Genomic DNA, 25551 nt, shown 5'->3' on the forward strand with positions numbered 1-25551 from the left:
GCTTCCCTGTCACTATGCCATGACTCAGCCATTTGCCATGATGGCCTTGCAGCAGCAGCAGTTTTGTAGCCCTGGATCTGAAGCTGGCCTTTGACTTATCTTTTTTTTTTTTTTTTTTTTTTTTTTTTTGGCTGTGTCCACAGCATGCCAAAGTTCCTAGGCCAGGAATCAAACCCACAACAGCAGTAATCAGAGCCACAGCAGTGACAACCCCAGATCCTTAACCTACTGAGCTACCGGGGACTCCATTGCCTATCATCAGTTTTCTCTGTCCCTCTGGCACTTTTCTCACTTCCCCCTTAGCACTATCTTCATCAGTATTTTCCAAAGAATTCCCTCCACCCCACTCTCCCGCCATTTTTCTAAGCCATTTCTTTCCAAAACCAACTTTTGTTAATGGTCTACAGACTTTGCTGTCTTGCAAGTAGTATTGAGGAAAAGATTTGGGTTTACAAAGCTGATGAAGAAGCACAAAGCTATATAGGTGGTTCATTTGTCAAGTGGGAAAAGGCTTGAATCACTGATATTTAGTATGTTTATATGCACAGTTCACTGATGCTGCCAGTGGAACCTTCTGGTCAAACTAGGATAGCGCAACTGTTTTCCCACTTTTTGTCCAGGTTTCATCATTCACCATCGAAGTTGATTGGTGTGTGTGGCTAGCCTAGTGCAATATGACTGTCATCCTGGTAGCTTCCTGTAGAGCACAATTCATGATTGAATATGAAAATATTATTTGTAATAAGGACTAATACCCATGGAGGCAAGAGTCACTGATTTGAGACCTTTAGTATACTAAAGAAAACCACCAACAAAAATGATGTGTCTCTGAATCATTATTCCTTGTATAAATGGTATTGCAACATTTTTTCTGAGGTGTTGGATTTAAAGTTCTCTATGACACATTTTATGCAGAGCGTGGCAGTTTTAAACCTTGGTCATCCTCTTTATTTCCCTTTTTTTTTAAATTTTTACTCATAGTTAACCCTGGGCCAGTGATTAAGCCTGGATAGTCATATGTTGATCTGAAGGAAACTTAAGTTCAATCCATTTATCTTTTCTGAAACTGTTTTAGAATATTAGCATGGAAGAAAACCATAAGATGGCAAACCAACTAAAACACCTGAGCACACTTGGCCTTAAACAACAAAGATGTAGTTTTATTTTTATTGTTTTTCTTTGGAAAGGAGGATGTTTTTTACTTTTGTGAAACCTAGAGTATTCAGCTTTATCAATACCAACTTATTTTCAGAAGTTCTCTTGTGGTGCAGCAGGTTAAGGATCTGCACCTTAACTTAAATTTAACTTAAATTGCTGCACCTATGGTGCAGGTCACAACTTCAGAGCAGGTTTGATCGATCCCTGGCCCAGGAACTTCCACATGCCATGGGTGCAGCCAGAACAAATCAACAACAACAAAATAATCCACTTTCATTTTTTCACGTCTCTTACTACACATTTTCTTTCTTTCTTCTTCTTCTTTTTTTTTTTTTGGAAAGCCATACATCTAGTTAAAAAGAAACTGAAGTTCATATTTGAGGTATTTTTTTCATATCTAATTAAGACTGAATTCATCCTATCTGTACCTGTATCATGGAGGTTTAATTTTGGATTCGGACTCTGCGTTCAAATTCTGCCTTTTCCATTTGCTACCATTCTATGCCTATTCCCTTGACAGTGAAGCTGGAGAAATTTCAAGGGTGGACCTTAAAATCTTGAGCTGAAGTACAGTGAGTTAGTACATGCAGAGCACTGAAAACAGTGCCTGGCTGACTAGAAGGCTTCAGCGAGTATTCACAACATGGCCACTGTTCTGAATTGGCTGATAGCCTTTTTTAGTCCAGGATTGCCAGGTGAAATGACTGGTTTATATCCGATGGGTGTTCTTATGGAAAATGCAGAGCCTACCTGGGATCACGCACATTCATGTCAGCCATTGGCATTTTGGCAGTAATACACCTAAGAGCTCAAATAGGTTTCAGCCCCCACATTTTGACATACATGTTTTAATTCACCACCTCCCCAACACTCCATTTTCCTTCCGGCCCCATCTGATTTCTGAAAATGTCATTATGAGGGACCGTCGTCGATAGTTTCTTCCCCTTTGCAAGTGACGTCTTAACCAGATTAATTAGTAGCGTTACTTGGCTAATGGTAACACGCAGCAATTAAATCTGGTTTACTTGATTTAACATCTCTTGCAGGGCAAACCACTTTGTGTAACTGTCAACAGCGCTTGTGTGTTCTATAACCTGGGACCTTACCTTGATCTCACTTTTTGTCAGGCCAGTAGCACCTCACCACGAACCATCCAGAATACATGTGTTATTTGCCTTTGCTTCTAGTCAACTGAAAATAATACAGATTAGTGTGTTTGTTCATTTTTTGTAGCATACATTTTGATCTATTGTCGTGACTCAACAAAACTGATGCCAACTTTTAATATCCTAAAGATGATTTTTTTCCCCTCTATACTGTTCTTACATTACTAAACTAACCTTGGTCCATGGGCTTTGAGGCAACTGCATTTTTCTTCACACCTCAAAATTTGTTTTCCAGAATGAACTAAATTAAATTTATTTGATTACAAGTTCAGATAACCTCAGTTGTTTTTTTAAAACTATGCATTTGATGGTCCAAACCATTTACATCTAATGTATTTGTTCTATATAAGGGACATGTGTTCTAGAAACAGGCTGCATGGTGTTCTGGTCTCTATTTTCCTTCTCATGTTTTTCCAAATCACTGTGGAACTTAGGAATTCCCTGTTCTCTAGACACGTTGTTCCTCTTTGTAGAGATGGACTTCACCTCCTGCCACCCTTCCAGGGAAGTGCTTTATGGGAGCCGAGCCTTCCCCAAACAGCCCTCCTACGTCTTCCTGCAAGTGGCCCCAGCAGAGATTGTAGCAGACTCCTTAGCATTCCTTCCAGACGTCCCTTAGGGGACATGCTCACTCACTGCATCACGCAGCCTTCCAATTCAGTGGTTGGATGAGCAGTCAATAACCAGCTGAGCCACTCTCCTAACTGGGATGCAGATATGTGGCCAGGTAGGGGAGAGTCATCCTGAACAAGAAACAGGTATTTACCTGGTTTTTGTCCAAACAGAAATGCGATTGAACCAGAGACTGACCAGACTGCCTCTATTCCCCTCCTACTTCTCTTCTTTTTCTATACTCAAATGTGTAGAAAAATGTTCATTCCAGTGAACTTGCCCATGTAACCTACCACCTCCTAAATGGTCAGCAAGAGGACGCAGACCTTGGATCTGGCCATCTCTAGCATGAATTGCCCTTATTTTTCCTAATGCTCCAGCTGCTCGAGTTTCTCCTGGCCCTTCAGATCCAGTTGCCGTTGTTCTCTCTGGCTCTTCAGTTCCAGCTGCTGGCACTTCCTCAGGTATTGGTGCTCTGGCTCTTCTCACTTCCCTGCCTTCCGACTCAGATATGTTGGGGGAAATTGAAGACACATGGGTGGAAATTGACTGCTGCTGCTGGTTCTGGATCTGGTCCTTCTTTCAATTATCCTCAGAAATTACCTCCCAGTGGGGCTTAGTCCTCCAGCTTGGGCTCTTCTCTTTGGCTTTTGTTCTCTTATTCTGCAAATGTAATTCTGCCATCTTAGCTTCTTTAATGAGTTTTCTAATATTTTTGGTTCTTAATTCAATTAATTTTGAGTATTTGTGAATTGCTTGGTAGTGAATGGACCACTGACATTTTTCTCCTGGGCAGTTTTACTAATTCATTCCATGTATTCTAATTGCCTCAAACTCTTGGGCTATAAAAATAAAGCAAATATTATGCCAGCCTTCTGTGATCATGGAATAATGGAAGGAGGGGGACTTTCGAGACCATCTAGTCCAAACTACCTTATTTTATATTCTGGAAACCCAGGCCACGAAGGGTAACAGGACTTGCATGAGTCACATAGCTTGTTGGTGGCAAATTTAGAAGACATAGATTTCACACCCAGTAATGTGACTCTTTTTGGTGAGGGGCTCATTCTGTGGATACCAGTGTGGAAACTTGGAAGCTTTCAAGGGAGGAGTATAGTTCCTAGTTATTTAAGCAGTCTTGTGAAAGAGCAATAGAGTCACAGAGCCACTGGGACTCAAGAGCCACTGGATTGTCAGTTTGTCTTTGGTTTGCATTTATTTATTTATTTATTTAAGCCATGCCTGAGGCATGCGGAGGTTCCCAGGTCAGGGATCAAACCTGTGCCACAGCAGTGACAAAGCCAGTTCTTTAACTAGGCCACCAGGGAACTCCTAGTTTGTTTTTGTTGTTGTTGTTTTAAAGCTTCACCCACGCCATATGGAAGTTCTCAGGCTAGGCACTAAATTGGAGCTGCAGCCACCGGCCCATACCACAGCCACAGCAACACAGGATCCGAACTACGCCTGTGATCTACACCACAGCACACGGCAATACTGGATCCTTAACCCACTGAGCAAGGCCACGTATCAAACCCACATCTTCCTGGATACTAGTCAGGTTTATTACCACTGAGCCACAATGGGAACTCCCCTAGTTTGTTTTTAAATTAATTATTGGAAGAGGTTCAGTATCCTAAAGACGTGCCCTAAAAAAGAGGTTCGAAAGCTCTAGTGTAACACTGAGTGACACAGGTAGAAAGACTCAGGCCTTCCTTGCCTAGACCTGCAACCAGAATCCTGCAATGTAGGGACCAGGATTCATGATTTCAAAGTTTTTCAGGTGGTTCTGGTGTGCTTTCTGGATCAGAACCATTGTTTGAGTCTAGCAGTGTTTGTTAAAGGAGAGTTGGGCCCCCTCCCCAGACCTACTTTCCTAGAAGTTCTGGGAGTGGGGTTTATCTTTAAGCGCCCTAGTGATTTGTATATCCATTAAAACATAGAAGACGACTGATCTGGAATGCTTTGAGTCATTAAAGAAAAAGCCTAGAGCAGTGGTTTTCATGTCCCTTGGTAAGAAATATATTTGGCCACATGATTCAGCCAACCAGAATAATAACTAAAACAAAATTTCTCAAGTCAATACTTACTGAATTCAGTGAATGCTGACATTTTCCATTCTAATCCATCTTATTTCATTTTCATAAAAGTAGGTAATTGAAACTGCATTGATTTAAATCCCCTCGCCCACTGTAGTTTGGAACATGCTTGTTAATTCTACCTATCATAGATTTAAAACTTTTCTCCCCAATTCTTCTACTTTTGTTTTTTTTTTTTTTCTTTTCTTTTTTTTAGGGCTGCATCTGCAGCATATAGAGGTTCCCAGGCTAGGGGTAGAATCAGAGCTACAGCTGCCAGCCTACTCCACAGCCACAGCAACGCCAGACCCCTTAACCCACTGAGGGAGGCCAGGGATCGAACCCGCAACCTCATGGTTCCTAGTTGGATTCGTTTCCGCTGCACCACAACGGGAACTCCTCAAATTCCTCTACTTTTGCCAAGCATTCCAGTTAAGTCCTTAGCACTTACTGGGGTTTCTTGCCTATGAGGAAGGTCCGCTTTTGTTCTGGTTCCACAAGACTGCTGCTGTGTAGACTGCCCTTGTTCCCTGCACATGGGAGATCTTGCCAGCTCCATGTGGCTGCTGTTAATGGCTTGTATCAGTCACAGGGCAAGTAATAGGAAATTCAACCCCAACTAAGAGAAAAGAAAAAAAAAAAGGAATTCTAAGAGTAACTTAGTTCAGGTGCCGTTTGATTCCCGAATTAGACAATATTGCCTGCATTCCCCTATAAATCTGTCTCTTCTGGAATGGCTCCACACGTGGCTGATGGGCTCTCTCTTCAGGAGGGCAGCAGGCTCCAGCTACACACTACCCGCTCTGTGTCAAGAACTCTCAGGGACTGAGCACAAATCTCAGTTGGGCTGATGAGACCATATGCTTCCTCCTGAACCAGTCCCTGGGGACACGATACTGGAGCTGGGGTTAGTGTTGAAGCTCAGACAAACCAAGATGGCTGACGATGGGGGGGAGGGGGTCATTTCTAAAGAGGATTAGAGACACTACTCTCAGCAGCAGGAGAAAAGGATGGCAGGCAGAAAATACAGATGTCAATCACCAGGCCATGTATTTCCACGGTCTTGCTCTTTGCTTTCTGTTTCCCTGGCTATGATGAGCTTATTTTTCTTGCCCTTTTTTCCCTTTCCTCTAGAAACCACCATAGCCTCGTGAAGTCCCTGATGTAATTAATCTGACAGTGCAAAGTAGCCACTGTCAAAATCAAGCACAAGTGGCCCTCAAGGGAAAGGCTGGTTTAAGTAACTGAAAAGAATTGATTAAAATTCACTACAGGAAATAACTGCTTTTTAAGTGATGAAAAAGGAATAGTAGAGTTAAAGGGGAACCAAACTAGACCATAACGGCCAGCACCCACATGTGTAGTGAGCAGGCTGTGTAATCTCCTGGTGCTCTTTAAATAGACTGTGGGCCTGAGTGTTCTCAGGAGGCATCTGAGCACAGTCAGGGCCTAAAAATATCAAGTGACCACTAACAGATTAAAAGTTATAAACGTTTAAGTACCAAACTGAAATCTGACAAATAGAGCTCAGGTGATCTTATTGTTGACTTTGTACAATTCACTTTATATACTATTTAATGGCTTCTCTTTCTCAAGCCTTCTGTCGTGAGCAGCACACAACTTTCTCCTGCGGGGGGGTGGGGGTGGGGGCGCAGAAAGTGGTCTAGAGTTTTTTGCTAAAAGTAACATTAATATGTTAAAATGGAGAGTTGTTTTATTTTTTGCAACCTAGCTTGGAGAAAGAATGGTGACCTTCAGATAATTCTGGTAATGGTTGTGAATTCTAGTACTTTGAAAACGTACAGTGTAGAACAACATTTTGTACATGAGCTACTGATTCCTATTTTTTCCCCTCTATAATAGTATCAAGTTCTCTACTGTCACAAATTGCTCCCAAGTTTTCCTCAGGTACATGCTTCATACGTGGTATGGTGATCCTGGGTTGTGCATTTTGCCCTGACAACTAGCTTTCATAGCATTTAGATTTTCTCTGCACTCATGTATGCATAGAAAATCCATATCCAAAACTTTTTTTTTCATTTTTTTTCTATAAAAAGGATATCAAATAAGCACCCTGAGGTATGTATTTTTCTCTTAATTTGGTCTATAATTTTGCATAGGGGCTTTAAATATTTCCTCATAAATTTATTCTCTCTTCTAACAATATGCCCATTCATTTCTAATTTTCTAATTTCTATCTTTTGAAAGCTATAGCATTTTAATTGCCTATAGAAACTAATCGGTCTCCTGTCCTTGGCAGTGATTTCATTAAGATCTGATTTTTTTTTAATGAAGTTTTTCATATATTTTGATCTATAGTGTGGCTTGACCTAAGAACCCAGTCTACCGTTGAGAATCTTAGTAAAAGAATTCCCGGAAATAATAACTTTGTCAAGGTAAGAGCTCTCTTCAAAAGTATATTATAAAAATGCTTGTTTAACAAAAACATTTGGAGCTTTCGCCAGGCCTTACATCTTATTGCACAATACATACTTGATACACTTTATAGACTATTTCTCTAAAGATAATTGAGGTCAACTCAAATCTTTACCTTTCTGTTTTCCTGGCCTTGTGGTGCATTGGAGGAATAGCATTCCAGGTTGATAAACTGAAGGGGATTGTATGATATCCCAGTGGTTTACCACCCTCAGTGGCTTAAACTGTACTCCCCAAAGAGCGCTTCTCTGATTTACCTAGTGCTTCCTCTAATTCAGCTGTGCTTTTCAAATCCTTCTCTCCTATTTCCTACTGTCTATCAAAGAAATTTCTAGGTGATTTTGAGTTTTTAAGCATCATTCAGGGAGAGAAAGTAGAAGACACGCCATCCTTTATTTGAGCTGCTCTTCTACTTTCCTCATAGGAAGAAGCTGATAAGAATAATGCCTAATTTCAATCCTTATGTGATAGATCTCTCTTTAGTTAAATGAAGAGAGAACATTTTTGAAACAGGTGAGGTATTTTTCTTAGCACAGTGAAGGCCGAGTTCTCCTACTATTCAAAGGGAAGTTCTGATTTTTGGTTTATTCCCTTTGTATTTGTCAGTGAGCCTCTTAGATGGCAGTTTCTTGGGGTTCTTGGTTCTGAAACTAGTGCTCAAATCCCATAAATTGGAGCAATCTAACAAACCATCCACTACCCTCACCCAGACAAATAACTTCAGTCTTGTTCTGCATATACCCTTACCCATTTCATATTCTGTTCTCTTGATCAACCTGCCCTTACCCTCACTGCTGCATTCAGCTGCACATTGCTTCAAGGGATGCATGTTTTTCTCTCCAACGCTGTTGTAGTCAACTTGTATGCTTTCTACTTAAATCATGAAAATGAGATATTTATATGCTGTCTCATTATTTGGTTTGTGAGATGACCCTTGATCCCGCAAATCGAAGAAGAATACTCCCATAAGTTATTTGCATTTATTATTTTTGAGCACTGATCTTTTTATACCCCTTAGGGAAGCTAGAAAACTGAATTAAGATTCTTAACTTACAAGGTTGCATTAAAGGAGTTCCCATTGTAGCTCAGCGGGCTAAGAACCTGACTAGTATCCATGAGAATGAGAATTCAGTCCCTGGCCTCACTCAGTGGGTTAAAGATCTGGCGTTGCCATGAACTGTGGTGTAGGTTGCAGATGCAGCTCAGATCCTGTGTTCCTGTGGCTGTGGTGTAGGCTGGCAGCTGCAGCTCCAATTTGACCCCTAGCCTGGAAACTTACATATGCTGCAGGTGCGGCCTTTAAAAAAAAAAAAAAAAAAGGAAAGAAAAAAAAGTTTGCATTAAAGTATTAAATCCTCTGGTTTGAGCTTTTTTGTGTGTTTTGTTTTGTTTTTTGTTTTTTGACCTTTTAGGGCCACACCTGTGGCATATGGAGGTTCCGAGGCTCTCATTTCATTGGAGCTGTAGCCACCGGCCTACGCCAGAGCCACAGCAATGCAGGATCTGAGCTACGTCTGCAACCTATACCACAGCTCCCGGCAACACCTGAGCCTTAACCCACTGAGGAAGGCCAGGGATGGAACCCACAACCTCGTGGTTTCTAGTCAGATTTGTTTCCGCTGTGCCACTGGAACTCCTGGTTTGAGCTTTGTTACTAATCATATTGATAAAAGATTAAAAGGAAAAGGGATCACTTTTTGTAGTTAGGTGATAAATGAGAATAGGGATCAAGGAGGAAGAGAGTTGCATTATTTTGATGTACATATTTTCTTAACTACTTTCACTAGCCCTTATAAATATAGTTTTTAACATACTAATGAAAATGAGTTGAACTTGATCCATTCTCATGGAAGATTGATAAGTCCATCTGGGTTTCATTTTTACCCTTTAACCTTTATTCACTTCACCATCCCTGTGTTCAGTGTATTTGCTGAATTTAGGCAACTACTTTCTTTTTTAATATATACTATTTTTTTTTAAGTTGACATTAACATTGGTTTATAACATCCTATGTTTCATGTGTACAACATATTTCAACTGGCAACTACTTTTTTTTTCTTTTTGGCTGCTTCCACATCATTTGAAATTCCCAGGCCAATGATCAAACCTGTACCACAGCAGTGACCCGAGCTACAGCAGTGATAACATTGAGTCCTTAACCCTCGAGCCACCAGGGAACTCTTGCAACTACTTTCCTAAGTAAAATAACTTTATGTTCCTTTAATCTGGCATAACTTTGAACTCTATTCTCCACTAATTTTTGTTGTGTTATTTGAATATGTATGTGTATTGAATATGTATTTATTTGTTTTTACACATATAAATATATTGTTGCTGGTTCATATGTTTTAAAATAATCTTCTGGTTATGGTCATTAGTTTGATTCAATAAATTCTGTAATTTTCAATAGTTTATCACTTTTGCAGAATATAAAATAAAAGAGTTTTGAACTAGGCTTTTATATATAATAGTAACATCACAAAAGTTAACATCTGAGTCTCAACTATCTAGATTTTTAGGGCATTGTGTCATTTAATTTTCTCTTTACCTTGCTACGTGGATGTTCTTTGAACTGCAAATGTGTCACTCTGATCTTTGCTCATGAAAGTGTTTTCCTGTGTCATGAGATTGGAAAAGTATTTTTATCCATGATACTGTGGGATTGCCTTTAGGGCCATTGAATATTTTGTGATTTGTTGGGTTTTAATTTGGTATTTTATTTTATTTTAAACTGTTAAGAATTTAACTTGCTGGCTGATTTTCATATCTGTTTTTAGTCCAAGACAGGCCTTCCACTTAGCACTTATTTCAGTGCAGTGAAACTTCGTTGGCTCCTTGACAATGTGAGAAAAGTTCAAAAAGCAGTTGAAGAAGAGAGAGCTCTTTTTGGGACCGTTGATTCATGGCTTATTTGGGTATGTCTAATTATCATGTGCATATAGAAAAATTGTTTAGACTGCCTATCAATTTTCTACTCAGGGTTTCATACTTTTAGTTGACAGAATCATTAAGAAAAGCCACACAGAAGTTCCCACCATGGGGCAGTGGTTTAAGAATCCAACTTGCAGTGGCTTGAGTCAACGTGGAGGTGTAAGTTTGATTCCTGGCCCTGCGCAGTGTGTTAAGGATCCCATGTTGCTGCAGCTGTGGTGTAGGTCGCATCTGTGGCCTGGGAACTTCCCTATGCCACAACTGCAGCCATAAAATACAAAAAAAATTAAGAAGAAAGAGAAAAGAAAAGCCACCCAAGGATTTTTCTTGTGCCACAGCTGGTTAAGGACCCAGCATTATCACTGCAGTGGCTTGGGCTGCTGCTGTGGCACAGGTTCAATCCCTGGTTCCTGACCCAGGAACTTCCACATGCTGCAGGCAAGGCCAAAAAAGAAAATAAATGGAAAGCCACTCAAGAAACAGCAGAAGTTTTTTTTTTTTTTTTTGCTTTTTTTTTTTTTTTTTTTGTCTTTTCTAGTGCCGCTCCTGCAGCATATGGAGGTTCCCAGGCTAGGGGTCTAATCAGAGCTATAGCCACCGGCCCTTGCCAGAGCCATAGCAACTCGGGATCCTAGCTGCATCTGCGACCTACACCACAGCTCACGGCAGTGCCAGATCCTTAACCCACTGAGCAAAGCCAGGGATCAAACCTGTAACCTCATGGTTCCTAGTCAGATTCGTTAACCACTGCGCCATGATGGGAACTCCAAGAAACAGCAGAACATTTTTTAGCCTCTATTTAAGAGGCATTTATGCCTAATTCCTTTCTTTTTTCTTGCGTTATTTCAGTAAAAATGGTGGATGATTACCAAAATCATATCTCGTGTGTATTATCTTTAGAATAACTAATTTATGTAATTAGCAGTTGGCAAATTTTTTTGTGTATGTCTTTTTAGGGCCACACCCATGGCATATGGAAGTTCCCAGGCTAGAGGTTGAATCAGAGTTGTAGCTGCTGGCCTACAACACAGCCATACCAAATCCGAGCCACATCTGTGACCTACACCACAGCTCACAGCAATGCTGGATCCTTAACCCACTGAGTGAGGCCAGGGATCGAACCTCCATCCTCATGGATACTAGTCAGATTTGTTGCCATTGAGCCACGATGGGAACTCCAGCAGTTGGCAGATTTAAGTAGCCTTTATCTCTTGCCTGTCATATAGTCCCTACGGTCCCTTGGTATCTGCTGGGGATTGGTTTTAGGACCCGCCAAGGATACTTAAATTCCCATAGTTAGAAGTTCTGTATCCACAGACCATATAGTACCATAGTATTTATTTAAAATCCACCTATAAATACACCTGTCTGCACAATTAAAACCTGTGTTGCTCAAGGGTCAACTGTACTTCTTTTCCACTAGCCTTTTCCACTAGCCAATTGCTTAGAAGAAATCTGTTTAAAACTCTGCTTTCAGAATATGTGCATGGGTCTGTGCAAGGACAACCAAGTGAGAATTGTTATTCCAAAAGATGTGCACACCTGTACACACACACACACGTGAACAAACAGCAGCAACACAGGGTTCAGCAAGATCTTAAGAGGCAGGCATTTCAATGTATTTCACCTTGTTAAATTTAACAAGACTCTGCATCTTTGAAAGATAAAGAGAATGGAAACAAAACTGATTATTTATTTAACGATCAGTTGACTAGAACTGTGCTAACATGGTAGCCACTAAACCGCAGATGGCCATTTAGCATTTGAAATGTGGCAAGTCCGAATCAAGGTATGCCTGAGTGTGAAATACAGACTCTATTTCAGAGTTAGTAGTACCAAAAAAAGGAAGGTAAAATGTCTCAGTAATAATTTTTAATATTGAAAGGATATTTTGGATATACTGCATTTAAAAATGCATATAGTATTATTAATTTCACCTGCTTTTTTTTTTTTTTTTTTTAGAGCCACACATGCAGCATATGAAAGTTCCCAAACCAGGCATCGCATCGGAGCTGCAGCTGCCAACCTACGCCACAGCCACAGCAACGCCATATTCAAGCCACATCTGTGACCTACACTGCAGCTCACAGCAATGCCAGGGATCAAACCTGCATCCTCACGGATACTAGTCAGATTCTTATCCAACTGATCCACAACAGGAACTCCTTCTTTATACTTTTTAGATGTAGCTACTAGAAAATTTTCAATTACATATGTAGTGCACATTATGTTTCTACTGGACACTGCTGGAAAGGAGAGAATTAAGTAATTAAAATGTTCCATTCTCCTGCTTTTTGTGCTCTGCTGCTGATTATGACTCTTGACAAAGTGTAAATTACACTGCACGTAAGTACATGTTTAATATGTCCTTTCCATTCTATCTAGTGCTTGACAGGAGGAGCCAATGGAGGTGTCCATTGTACAGATGTAACAAATGCAAGCAGGACGATGCTTTTCAACATTCATTCTTTGGAATGGGATAAAGAACTCTGCGAGTGAGTTGTGTTTTGCCCTAAGAATTTTTTCCAAATGTCTTGCCTATGTATCACCTAAATCGTACTGTTTTCAGTTGTCACTGGAGCACCAAACTTTAAAATTGTTGATATTACAACTACAATATGCAAGTCTATGGTATATATTCTCTTTTTATTTATTTATTTATTTTTTTGTCTTTTTAGTGCCACACATGGCGAATGGAGTTTCCCAGGCTAGAGATCAAATTGGGGCTGTAGCCGCCAGCCTACACCACAGCTCATGGCAACGACTGATCCTTAACCCTCTGAACAGGGCCAGAGATCAAACCCGCCTCCTCATGGATCCTAGTTGGGTTCATTAACTGCTGAGCCACAACAGGAACTCGTAAATTTTTTTAAAATTCATGGCCGCCCCCACAACATAAGGAAGTTCCTGGGCCAGGGACTGAATCCAAGCCACAGCTGTGACCTACACAGCAACAGTGGCAGTGCCAGATCCTTAACCCACTGTGTGGGGCTGAATCAAACCTGCACTTCTGTGCTACCGTAGCCACTGCAGTCAGATTCTTAACCTACTGTGCCCTAGCGGGAACTCAGTGTTATATATTCTTTTACAAGAAGCTTTTATTTTATTTTTTATGTAATGATTTGTATTTTTTTCATTATAGCTGGTTTACAGTGTTCTGTCAATTTTGTACTATACAGCATGGTGACCCAGTTACACATACGTGTATAGATTCTTTTTTCTCACATTGTCATGCTCCATCATGAGTGACTAGACATGGTTCCCAGTGCTACACGGCAGGATCTCATTGCTAATCCATTCCAAAGGCAATAGTCTGAATCTATTAACCCCAAGCTCCCAATCCATCCCACTCCCTCCCCCTCCCCCTTGGCAACCACAAGTCTATTCTCCAAGTCCATGATTTTCTTTTCTGTGGAAAGATTCCTTTGTGCCGTATATTAGATTCTAGATATGTGATCTCACATGGTATTTGTCTTTCTCTTTCTGACTTACTTCACTCAGGATGAGAGTCTCTAGTTTCATCCATGTTGCTGCAAATGGCATTATTTTGTTCCTTTTTATGGCTGAGTAGTATTCTATTGTGTATATATAAACCACATCTTCCTAATCTAATCATCTCTTGACCCCCCCCCCCCAGCCTGGCAACTTCCACATGCTGTGGGTGCAGCCTTAAAAAAAAAAAAAAAAAGCAAAAAAAAATTAAAATAGTTGCATACCCAATCTTACCTTACTGTTTTTCAGATTTTTTGAAATTCCAATGAAAATTCTTCCAAATGTTCGGAGTTCTTCTGAGATCTATGGCCTAATGGTAAAAAAAAAAAAAAAAAACAATAATTTTTATCTTAAAAAAAAAAAGCTTTACTACTCAGAATTCAAAAGTCTTTTGTGTTACATTTTATATTTTGAGACCTGTGATTTTTTTGTGAATGTTGGCAGTATGAAAGAAGAATTTAGTATTGTTTAAATAGTTTTATAACTAAAAATTCTTGAGTCCTACTTACCAGCTGATTTTATAAACTTAAATGGCTTGTCCTTGAGTATTGTAAAATATTTTTCAGATAATCTGGTAATCTCACTGCAGAGGGTAGCAGGAAATATTTGAGCCAATTTATTCTTTAATCCAAATAATCTGTTTAGTAGTTCTCTTGCCTGCTTTTAATCTATAGGATGGTCTCTTCACATGTTAGTGGTATTCTTTTTCTGTTGAATTTCCTTTAATGGCCAAACCATGTCTCATATTAGATTCTTTATCAGCCTGAGCAAAACTTTAGCAAAGAAACCGAAAGCGAAGAGTCTCTTGTGATTGCTAATTAAACTGATTTTCATCATGGATATTTTTACTGTTGTTTTCATTGAAACCCACAGAAGAAGTAGTCTCAGCAAAAAGTACACTTAGCATCACTGAATATCTCTGATTACACATCATGGATGAAAACCTCTTGGAGGACTTGAATGGATATTTCAGTTCAAAAATCTAGAATTTATGGTAAAAATTAAGAAAGGTGTAGGATGAATTGAAAAAAATGTTTTGACATTTCATGAAAAGCATTAGAATCTCTTGTTATAATAATACAATAGAAGACAAAGTGTTCTGGATAAAGCTTAGGCAAAAACTAGTAAATGTTTAAATTGCAATCAAGCCTTTGAAGGCCACATCGGATCTTTTAAGGGAAGCATAGTTGTTGTTGCTTATCTATAGTTTAAAAAGTGCTTTGATAATTTCGGAGCTATCTGTAAACTGACTTGGTTTGGAGGAGAAAAAGCTATACTTGAGAAACAGTTTCAGAGGATGGTTGAAAAATTTAATTGGCCTGTTTTCTCTTGCATTTAAAATATTATGCTTCTGTCCCCCTCTCTCCCCCTTGCTGACTATAGAAAATCTCTCATAGCCTGGTGAGTAGGTTGCCCACCAATTATGCTACCCATTCATTTGGAAAAGATACAGTGCATTTCCATTTAGTTTTAGATAAGCAGAAGTCCATTTACAGATAACAGATTTATCTAGAACCTTCCATGACCCTCCAAATTATTATAAGCTCTAGTCCAGCTTTAGGTATTTTTAAAGCCTAATCTCATTTAAGTCTTCCATGAGACAGTGATGTTTCAAAATAAAAAACTGAGGTAGTGAGAAATTCTGTGGACCTCGTTATAAAGTACAGTTGTGATGTGCTTTGGGCTTTAGCTTAATTGGAAAATTAGATGTAGTTTTTAGATGTCATAAACATCTATCTTAAATGTTATCTTTCTTGCCCAGCCTTTCAGACCAGTTAGCTGGAAATGCACTGTCACTTTTTCTGCATGCTTCATCAGAGGAAATTCCCAGGAATCCTCCAAAGACCTCCCCCCGCCCTTCCTGTGAAGATGAAGGAGCACTTCCCGTACCTGACCACACATAATTGATCCTGCTTGTAGTTGGATAGTAACTTCAGTAGTATAAGCAAAGTCTTCTTTCAATATTTAAGTACGTTAAGATAGCCAGCCTCTAGGTTTCCTGATTCACTTTCAGCCCTTTATGAAGCTTATCCTTCACTTAGTATCCAAGTTCAGATTCTCTAGGACTGTATATAGTATATAAAAAGACAGACCTTGAATTAACCAGAAAGCATGAAAGAAATAAAATCCATTCTCTAGAGAGTATTTTCTCTTTTATAAAGGGTTTCCACACATATGCTATTATTCTGTGATCATAGATATGTGAGGTGGCTTCTCTTCCTACCTTCACTACAACAGACAGGGAACCTGAAGCTTCCAGAGGCCCTGATACAGGCTCACAAATGGCAGGCTGAGTAGTTTCTGTTATGGCTCAGTAGGTTAAGGATCTGGTATTGCTGCAAGCTGTGGCATAGGTTCCAGATGCGACTCGGATCCCTTGTTGCTGTGGCTGTGGTGTAGGCTGGCAGCTGCAGCTTCAACTCGACCCCTAGCCTGGGAACTTTCCATATGCCTCAGGTGTGGCTGTAAAACAAAAACCAAAACAAAACAAATGGCAGACTGAGAGGTTGGGCCAAAGCTTTTGTTTGGTGTTCTTCCTAGTACGTTGTACATGTTTTAAGGATCACATTCATTCCCCCTAATTCTTTAATACCAACACAAATTGTTTTGTATTACTATAAATTTCTTTAAAAATTAAAATTGGTTGTCTTCAGTCAGCCAGTTAACTCTCCTCTTTTCCCTGAGATTCTAGCCATACTTGATCAAAATAAAAAACACTATTAATGACATAGATTAACTCTTGCTGATCAAAACTTGAAGAATGATGTTGGCTATGAACAAATACCCAATACCTGAACACTGTCATGTTTCTTAAGAGCAGTTTGGGTAGGAAGAACATTTGGTAAAATACAGCCTTCCAAAAATAAGCATGTTCTGTACTGGTATGATAGCTATTTATGTTTTCATTTTAAAGGATATAGTGTAATCTGTTCTTAGTAACAGCAGTAATAGCGAAGAGCTCATGGCCTTTGGCATTCATAAAAGCCCAGGCCCATTTTGTAGATATATAAACTGAGGCATAGAGAAATTTCAGTGGCCTGCTCGGTGACTAACCAGGAGCAGAACACATGTCTGCTGACACCCAGTCAATTGTTTCATGTCCAGGTCTCTTGTCATTCTAGAAATATTTCTAATGTCTCTTTCTCTGAACCCCTCATGTAGTTGAAACACTTGCCTTGTTTTGTCTGCCCACATGCTCTGGCATGTTGCTATTTGTGTTCATTCCTGTTGCAATTATGTTCACAGAGCCAAGTTTGTGATTATTCATAACCCTTTTTTTAAACTTTTATTAGAAAGCTGGGGCCTTGGAAGGTGTGCCAATATCCGGGGTAAGTTTCGCCAGTAGACATCTCCCTGCTACCTCCCCACTCCTATACCCTTCCATGTTATGGCATTCCTTCATCAATCTGCTCCATCCTTAATGATGGCCAATAAGTAAGAGCAGCAGGATTGGCTGATTCTTGTCTTTATGTGGCACAGTGTGGAATACTGAGAATTTTTAAAATCAATAAATTCTACCTCTCCCATCCTATACCGGCTAGGAGTGTTAACTGGGGAAATGGCCTAATGGAGGCAATGCAAAGACCATAAGACAATTCGTTCTTTCATAAATAAAGAAGGGAAAATCAATTTTATGGTTCTTCTAAAAAGGAAACTAATAATTTCGTCTCAGTCACTGTTCTTTCCTGTCATGTATATTTTCAGTGTTTGGGTGACCAGTCTGCTGCATTGGTGGGACAAATGTGCTTCCAGGATGGACAAGCCAAAAACACGTGAGTTTAAGAAACAGACCTGAAGGAGTTCCCGTCATGGCTCAGTGGTTAACAAATCTGACTAGGAACCATGAGATTGCGGGTTTGATCCCTGGCCTCACTCAGTGAGTTAAGGATCTGGCATTGCCGTGAGCTGTAGTGTAGGTTGCAGACACGGCTTGGATCCCTTGTTGATGTGGCTGTGGCGTAGGCTGGCAGCTGCAGCTCCGATTAGACACCTAGCCTGGGGACCTCCATATGCCGCTAGTGCAGCCCTAGAAAAGGCAAGAAAAGACCAAAAAAAAAAGAAAAAGGAAAAAGAAAGAAAGAAACAGACCTGAAAAACCAATGGTGTTTTGTTGGTTTGTTTTCCTCTTTAGTGTTTTGAATGAGGAAAAGCTTTTGAAGTTCATCCATTCTGAAAATTGAGTTCCAATGCAGATATTTAGACTTTTTGCCTTTTGTTTTCTTTATCTCCTTCACATAAAATACACTATGCCAGAGTTCCCACTGTGGTACAGTGGGTTAATGATCCAGCTTGTCTCTCTGGAGGCACAGGTTTGATTCCTCAGCCCAAGGCAGTGGGTTAAAGGATTTGTATAGGTTGCAGCTGCGGCTTGGATTCAATCCCTGGCCTGGGAACTTTCAAAGCCATGGGTGTGGCCAAAAAAAAAAAAAATACACTATGCCATATGCAAGCAAACTGATGAGGCTGGTGAAAACATTAATTTATAAAATTCAGTACCTTTCCCATCCAGAAACTAAATGTTGGTTTAAAATACACTTGCGGAGTTCCCGTCGTGGCGCAGTGGTTAACGAATCCGACTAGGAACCATGAGGTTGCGGGTTCGGTCCCTGCCCTTGCTCAGTGGGTTAACGATCCGGCGTTGCCCTGAGCTGTGGTGTAGGTTGCAGACGCGGCTCGGATCCCGAGTTGCTGTGGCTCTGGCGTAGGCCGGTGGCAATGGCTCTGATTCAACCCCTGGCCTGGGAACCTCCATATGCCGCGGGAGCGGCCCAAGAAATAGCAACAACAACAAACAACAACAAAAAAGACAAAAAGACAAAAAAAAAAAATACACTTGCCTTTGGGGGAGGTTGACAGCCGTCATTAAACACAATTTTCAACAAATTATTCCTGCCCTAGACTTTCTCGCTAATTGCAAAGTCATTTTTGTGGGATTTTCAATGTTATTTCCCTGCCACCGTGCAATCTCCCCATTATCTGGAGTTTCTCCTACAAGAAGCAGAAGGAATGATGGAAGTAGAGATTTGGTGCATTTTCTTTCTAATCTCATCGTCTTACTAATCATATATGCAGAGTCAATAACAAGCCCCATATCTAAGAGTAATATGATTCACACTTTATGATGAGAAAACAGATGTTCAGAAGGGTTACGCTTGTAAGTGAAAGAAGCAGTCTTTGCACCCAGATCCAGCTGATTCGACTTAGCCAGGGCACTTAACATCTATGCTTTACCATCTTCTGTGTGGAAAAGATTTCCATAGACCCACCAGGAGGCCATCTACACTTTATTGTTCTTTTCTTGAGGATTTTCTAATTCTCTCATCAATGTTAGCTTCAGTGGTTATGTTCTTTTTTTATGAATAATAGGATGTCTAACATTTTAGTTCTTGTAGTTCTAGCAGGATCAGAAGTCTTCATGCAAAAGTGTGACATTGTTTGTGTGAGAATTTTTGGTTGAGGGGGACATAGGAAAATTCTTTGTAGGTCATGATATCTTGAGGTTACCATCAAGGAGAGCTTGAGTTACTGTGGGTCCAGAAACATAATCTTTGAACTCTGGGCTCTAGGTAGCTGAGTCAGGAGTCAAGAGAAATGATCGAAAAGTAGACTCTCCCCTCCACCCCCTTCTTTCCTCCTCTGCCAGGTTCACTAATGCTAGTAAATCAGATGCTATCTCTATTTGTTAAGAACATAACGCACTATAGAGCGTAAAGGAGGTGCCCAATAAAGTTGCCACATTTTCCTTCTCTTTATACTCCCCTCCCGCTTAAATACACTATGCCAGAGTTTCCACTGTGGTGCAGTGGGTTAATGATCCAGCTTGTCTCTGTGGAGGCACAGGTTCGAACCCCAGCCCAAGGCAGTGGGCTAAAGGATTTGCGTAGGTTGCAGCCCAGTCCTAAAGTGATGAATTTAAATTAGGATGGACTTGTTGAGTACCTCTGCAGCCACTGCAGATTGGAAGAGAGAAAGAGCAAATTGTAAGATCTTTGGGCTCATGTTTTTCTTCCTGAGGGGAAAGAACACAGATATACAGTTCACCATATTATAAATCAGAATTTAAATGTCATAAGAAACTTGAAAGTACTGCTGTTGGGTTTCAAAGGGAGGGGAGAAAAATCACAAAAGATGGTTAGTAATGAGATGTTTTGAAGAATGAGCAATATATATATATATATATATATAGAGAGAGAGAGTTCTCCTCATGGTACAGCAGAAACTAATCCAACTAGGAACCACGAGGTTGCGGGTTTGATCCCTGGCCTTGCTCAGTGGGTTACGGATCCAGTGTTGTTGTGAGCTGTGGTGTAGGTTGCAGATGCAGCTCAGATCCCGTGTTGCCATGGCTGTGGTGTAGGCTGGCGGCTGTAGCTCCAATTGGACCCCTGGCCTGGGAACCTCCATATATCGCAGATGTGGCCCTAAAAAACAAACAAACAAAAAGGAATGAGTGATGCTGGGGAATGTATGGAACACTGAACCAAGATGCAAACAGAGAAGTGGAAGACCTTGTTTAGAGAATGTAGACAACATTCGGGTAGCGGAGTGGTTGTGGGAAAATAAGGCTAGGGTGGTGTCATGAAACCCTAATTTTCAGGCAGAGCAGTTATTTTGTGAAGGCAGTGGGACACTTCTAAAGGTTCATGAGCTGGTGTTCATCGATGACTGGAGCTGTTCATTAGTAATATGGTGATCCTGGGTTAAAGTTAGGAGACTCCAGGAAAAGAGGGCATGAAGGAGGCCACTATGACATCTCAGTATCAAGGACAAGAACTGAGAATGGTGGAGTTCCTGTCATGGCTCAATGGTAAAGAATTCGACTGGCATCCATGAGGATGCAGGTTTGATCCCTGGCCTCACTCAGTGGATTAAGGATCCGGCGTTGCTGTGAAATGTGGCATAGGTCGCAGATGCGGCTCTAATCCCACATTGCTATGACTGGTGTAGGCCGGCAGCTACAGCTGCGATTGGACCCCTAGCCTGGGAACTCCATATGCCATGGGTGCAGCCCTCAAAAGACAAAAAACAAACAAATAAACAAAAAATATCAAGGACAAGAACTGAAAAGGATGGAGTTCCCGTCGTAGCTCAGTGGTTAATGAACCTGACTAGTATCCATGAGGACTCGGGTTTGATAACTGGCCTAACTCAATGGGTTAAGGATCCGGCGTTGACATGAGCTGTGGCTAGATTTCAGATGTGACTCGGATTTGGCATAGCTGGAGCTGAGGCGTAGGCTGGTAACTATAGCTCTGATTCAACCCCTAGCCTGGGAACCTCCATGTGCCACAGGTGGGCCCTAAAAAGACCAAAAAAAAAAAAAAAGGAACTGAGAAGAGTGAGGACAGAGGGAGATGTGGGTGGATGTCCATGGCACTGCAGAGGTGCAGAAGGACAAGAGACAGGAAGGACTTATGGAGTCTAGTCACCTGGGCCCAGTGGTTATTCTTAGCCAAAGTAGGGAATGGGTCCAAGTAGAGGAATTTCTGTTTGGGACATGTTCGTGGTACTAGTATAGTAGGCCATACATTATACACATTTAGAAATGGGATATAAGTTCAGTAGAAAAGTAGAGATTTTGAATTTCTCATACTTCAGTGATTTTTGAAGCAGTAAGAATAGAGGAAATTACCAAGAAAAAGTATATAGGTAGAGGATATATTTAGAAGGAAGATGGAGAATTCAGACAAATAGAATGTAGTTAGTTAGTCATTAACGTAGAGATCCAGGGAGAGCTATTTAAGAGGAGGGCTTGGTTAGCAGTGCAGAATACTACAAAAAGGTCTTGGAGGCTGAGTAAGAGTGAGAACAGACCATTGTACTTAGATATTCAGTTTTCAGTGGTGACCTCCAAGAGTGAGGCTTTGCTAGAATGCTCAGGATGAAAGCCAGATCACAAACGGTCAAAAGAGCTATGGGTGGGTAGAAAAGAGAAACAGAAAGACTGTGCTTTGCAGAAAGGGAACCATCCAGGATCAATGAGTGAAGTAGGTAGTTTGTTAGATGAACAGGATCTTGCCAACTTTGGGGAATTTTGTGTTTCCATTCTTGAGTTTGTGCTTTAAGTGCCTCCTCTCCCCAGATGCCCTGACTATAGGTAATAGAGGAAGCCCTCTGCCTCCTTCACAGTTTTGGCCACAGCCACTCACTCTCCCCTGGTGCACCCTCTATGGCACACCTCTCCACGGAGGATGGCAAATGACATTTACCTTCCCAGGAGTTAGAAAAGTCAGATATCTTTCTGTGGTATTTGAACACAGTGCAGTCTTGAGGAAAAATACGTAGATCACCTAAATGCTGAGAGCCCTATATATGTTTGACAAGAGGAAAGAAAAAAATAATAAAAATTTAAGAGGAATGTAATTACCTCTATACTACTTTGCAAGCTGTGGCCTAAATACAGCAAGGGAGTCTTTTCATATGTTGATAATGCTCATTAATTACTTATTAAGTATGCTTATTTAAGAATTCATTTTTATTAAGTGCCTTGAGCCTCTGCATCAATTTTGTACTTTAAGACTTGTACACGACCATTCCGTATACAGAATGTTTATATGGGGACTAAATCAGTACAGATTTTTCCTTTAAAAAGTGGAGCAGGGGGAGTTCCCGTCGTGGCGCAGTGGTTAACGAATCCGACTAGGAACCACGAGGTTGCGGGTTCGGTCCCTGCCCTTGCTCAGTGGGTTAACGATCCAGCGTTGCCGTGAGCTGTGGTGTAGGTTGCAGACGCGGCTCGGATCCCGCGTTGCTGTGGCTCTGGCGTAGGCCGGTGGCTACAGCTCTGATTGAACCCCTCGCCTGGGAACCTCCATATGCCGCGGGAGCGGCCCAAGAAATAGCAACAACAACAACAAAAAAACAACAACAAAAAAAGACAAAAGACAAAAAAATAAATAAATAAATAAAAAGTGGAGCAGGGAGTTCCCATTGTGGCTCAGTGTGTTATAAACCTGACTGGTATCTGTGAGAATGCAGGTTCAATCCCTGGCCTTGCTCAGTAGGTTAGGGATACAGTACTGCCATGAGCTGTGGTGTAGGTCGAAGAAACGGCTCAGATCTGGCATTGCTGTGGCTGTGGTGTAGGCCGGCAGCTGCAGCTCCAATTTCCTGTGCCTGGGAGCCTCCATATACCTCGAGTGTGGCCCTAAAAAGCAAAACAAAACAAACAAACAAAAAAAAGTGTGTAACAGATCATTAACTCCCACTTTAATAAATATTTATTAAAGGAGATTGACTTATATAGCCTTTTCAGCGTGGCAGAAGTAAAAAGGTATAGCAATTTATGTGTTCGAATTTGTGAATGTGTTATTACCAGTACCTAGTGTAAACTGAGTTGTTCTTTAGTCCCATGCTCCTCAAATGTGCTAATGGCTCATCAAATAGGCTTAGAATCAAGCCAGAAGAGTTAGATAGTCCTAGGTTAATTCTGATTCACAACACTAATGACTGGGAAAATGTTCCTCAGAAAAAATTGCCCACGGTTTCTGTTTGCTCCACAAGATAGACACAGTTGAAGGGGTTTGTTGACTTAGCACTGACTGGTGATAGCATCTGCTGGGACCCTCTCTGCTGGCCCCAGGGTTGAGCACTTCCCGTTCTACCACCTGCCTGGATGAATGTCACAGAGCCCTGCAGCATGGCCCATGGGGAGGAATCCCAAGCTCAGGCAGGACAGCTGAGAGCCAATGGTGACAGTCTGCAGCCAACTCAGTTGAGAACTGTTGCCACATGATCCTTCCTGATAGCAGTTTGGACTGCTTGTTTGCCGAATCGAGTCAAAACTATTCATTCATGTCCAAGCACCAGCTTGTGGCAGGCTCCAAAGCTTATGCTGATAAGGCTGCCACAATATAAATTCACTTCTTCCATGGCAGCTGTGTGACGTGCTGACTGACTGTGACTTTCCCACCACTGTTAGAACATCCTGTCCTGCACAGAGAATGGGGAAGCGAGGCCTGAAAGAATCTTCCCTCTAGGCCACTCCTGTCCAGTCAAGCTACACTTACCCCACAACCTGGATCTGGCCCCTTCTTCATGCCAGAAGTTTATGACTCTACTTATCATGGAGCTAGGCTGGCCAGCCCCATTGCTGAATGGCCCTTATTCTTACTCCACTCCACATGAATTAGTAGCAATGTAACTATGACTGAATTTAGGATTTGTTGTAACTCAGTGGTGTTTTATAAACACAGCTTGGGTGATGACTGACCAAGCGCCAAATACTATACTTGCATATTTCCATTAAGATTGCTCTAAGTACATTTTCTTTTAGAGTCTTCTTTAAAACGTTATTCCTAAAAGAGTATGTAATGTTTGTTAGCTTTTGGAACTTTTCTAAAATTTTAATTTTATTGTACTAAGTTAAATGTTACTTTTGTATTATTAATGTTTCATCATTTATTTTTAATAAAATTGTCCTACTATTCATTCTTCCCCAACTCTAGGTATGGAACAGGCTGTTTCTTATTATGTAACACTGGCCGTAAGGTTGGTTGGTTGGTTTGTTTTTTCAAATTAAAAGATTAATGGAAGTCTTTTTAACTTGATATGAGTAATACTTCAACAAAATTTGCCGTTAAGGGGCATTCCCGTTGTGGCTCAGCAGGTTAAGAATCCGACTAGTAACCATCAGGGTGTGGGTTCGATCCCTGGCCTCTCTCGGTGGGTTAAGGGTCTGGCATTGCTATAAGCTATGGTATAGGTTGCAGATGAGGCTTGGATCCCATGTTGCTGTGGCTGTAGCATAGGCTGGCAGCTGCAGCTCTGATTTGAGCCCTAGCCTGGCAACTTCCATATGCTGCAGGTGCAACGCTAAAAAGCAAAACAAACAAACAACAAAAAAATTGCTTTTAAGTTACTTTTGAATCAGCAGCTTTTATTTAATTTTTATCAGAGTTTAGTTTAGAGCTCAATAAAAACTATGAAAATCACTAAATTTGAATTGTTCTTGTAAGAAACATTTAGGTTCTTTGAATTTTATATGTGTGCTTTTAATTGTATTAATAGGGTATCATCTAGGACCATGTCAGATTCTTTATACAAACCTAATTTGGAACAAGGGATAAGCTTTTTGTACTCTTTAAGTGTACTTTTCTTAATATGGGTAATTTTGGCTTTTAAGATTTAATTTCTAGGAGTTCTCATCGTGGCTCAGTGGGTAACGAATCCGACTAGGAACGATGAGGTTGTGGGTTCGATCCCTAGCTGATTTGGCATTGCCGTGAGCTGTGGTGTAGGTCACAGACACAGCTTGGATCCAGCATTGCTGTGGCTCTGGCGTAGGCGTAGGCTGGTGGCTGCAGCTCTGATTAGACTCCTAGCTTGGGAACCCCCATATGCCGTGGGTGCGACCCTAGAAAAGACAAAAAAAGAGACAAAAAAAGATCTAATTTCTAATTTTTTATTTATTGACTTATGTTGTACCTAGATTGTTTTGCTTTAAAAATATTCTTATGGTATCTTTTTGTTTTCCTGACTAATAAAATCTTTTTCTTTTTCCTGCAGTGTGTATTTTCTGAACATGGCCTTCTGACTACAGTGGCTTACAAACTTGGCAGAGACAAACCAGTATATTATGCATTAGAAGTAAGTACATTTCAGTTAGTATAGCCAATATGACAAACATTCAAGGCTAGTGAAAATCACAGAAGCAACTCCGTTAAAATTTTATCACGACG

General features: G+C 40.7%; 1 protein-coding gene across 34 annotated transcripts in view; it reads left to right on the plus strand.

Annotated features, from left to right (window-relative positions):
* Window positions 1–25551, plus strand: part of GK (glycerol kinase) — an 88348-nt gene that overhangs the window by 31127 nt on the left and 31670 nt on the right. For 11 of the 34 annotated variants that reach the window (XR_014834534.1, XR_014834531.1, XR_014834532.1 and 8 more), the window contains 8 exon segments: window positions 7331–7407; window positions 10225–10362; window positions 12764–12873; window positions 14120–14186; window positions 17164–17199; window positions 17576–17643; window positions 24319–24361; window positions 25379–25459. Coding sequence is in view for 17 of the 34 variants with exons in the window: in XM_085006145.1 (XP_084862271.1) it covers window positions 7331–7407; window positions 10225–10362; window positions 12764–12873; window positions 14120–14186; window positions 17164–17199; window positions 17576–17643; window positions 24319–24361; window positions 25379–25459 (620 nt within the window). In the remaining 17 variants the exon portion in view is untranslated. 34 annotated transcript variants of the gene reach the window in all.

This window comes from Sus scrofa, chromosome X (assembly GCF_054392235.1).
Source record: "Sus scrofa isolate SSC_HxYL_T2T_F1_AM1 chromosome X, Sscrofa_HxYL_maternal_Yorkshire_Landrace_v2.0, whole genome shotgun sequence".
Taxonomy (NCBI): Eukaryota; Metazoa; Chordata; class Mammalia; order Artiodactyla; family Suidae; genus Sus; species Sus scrofa.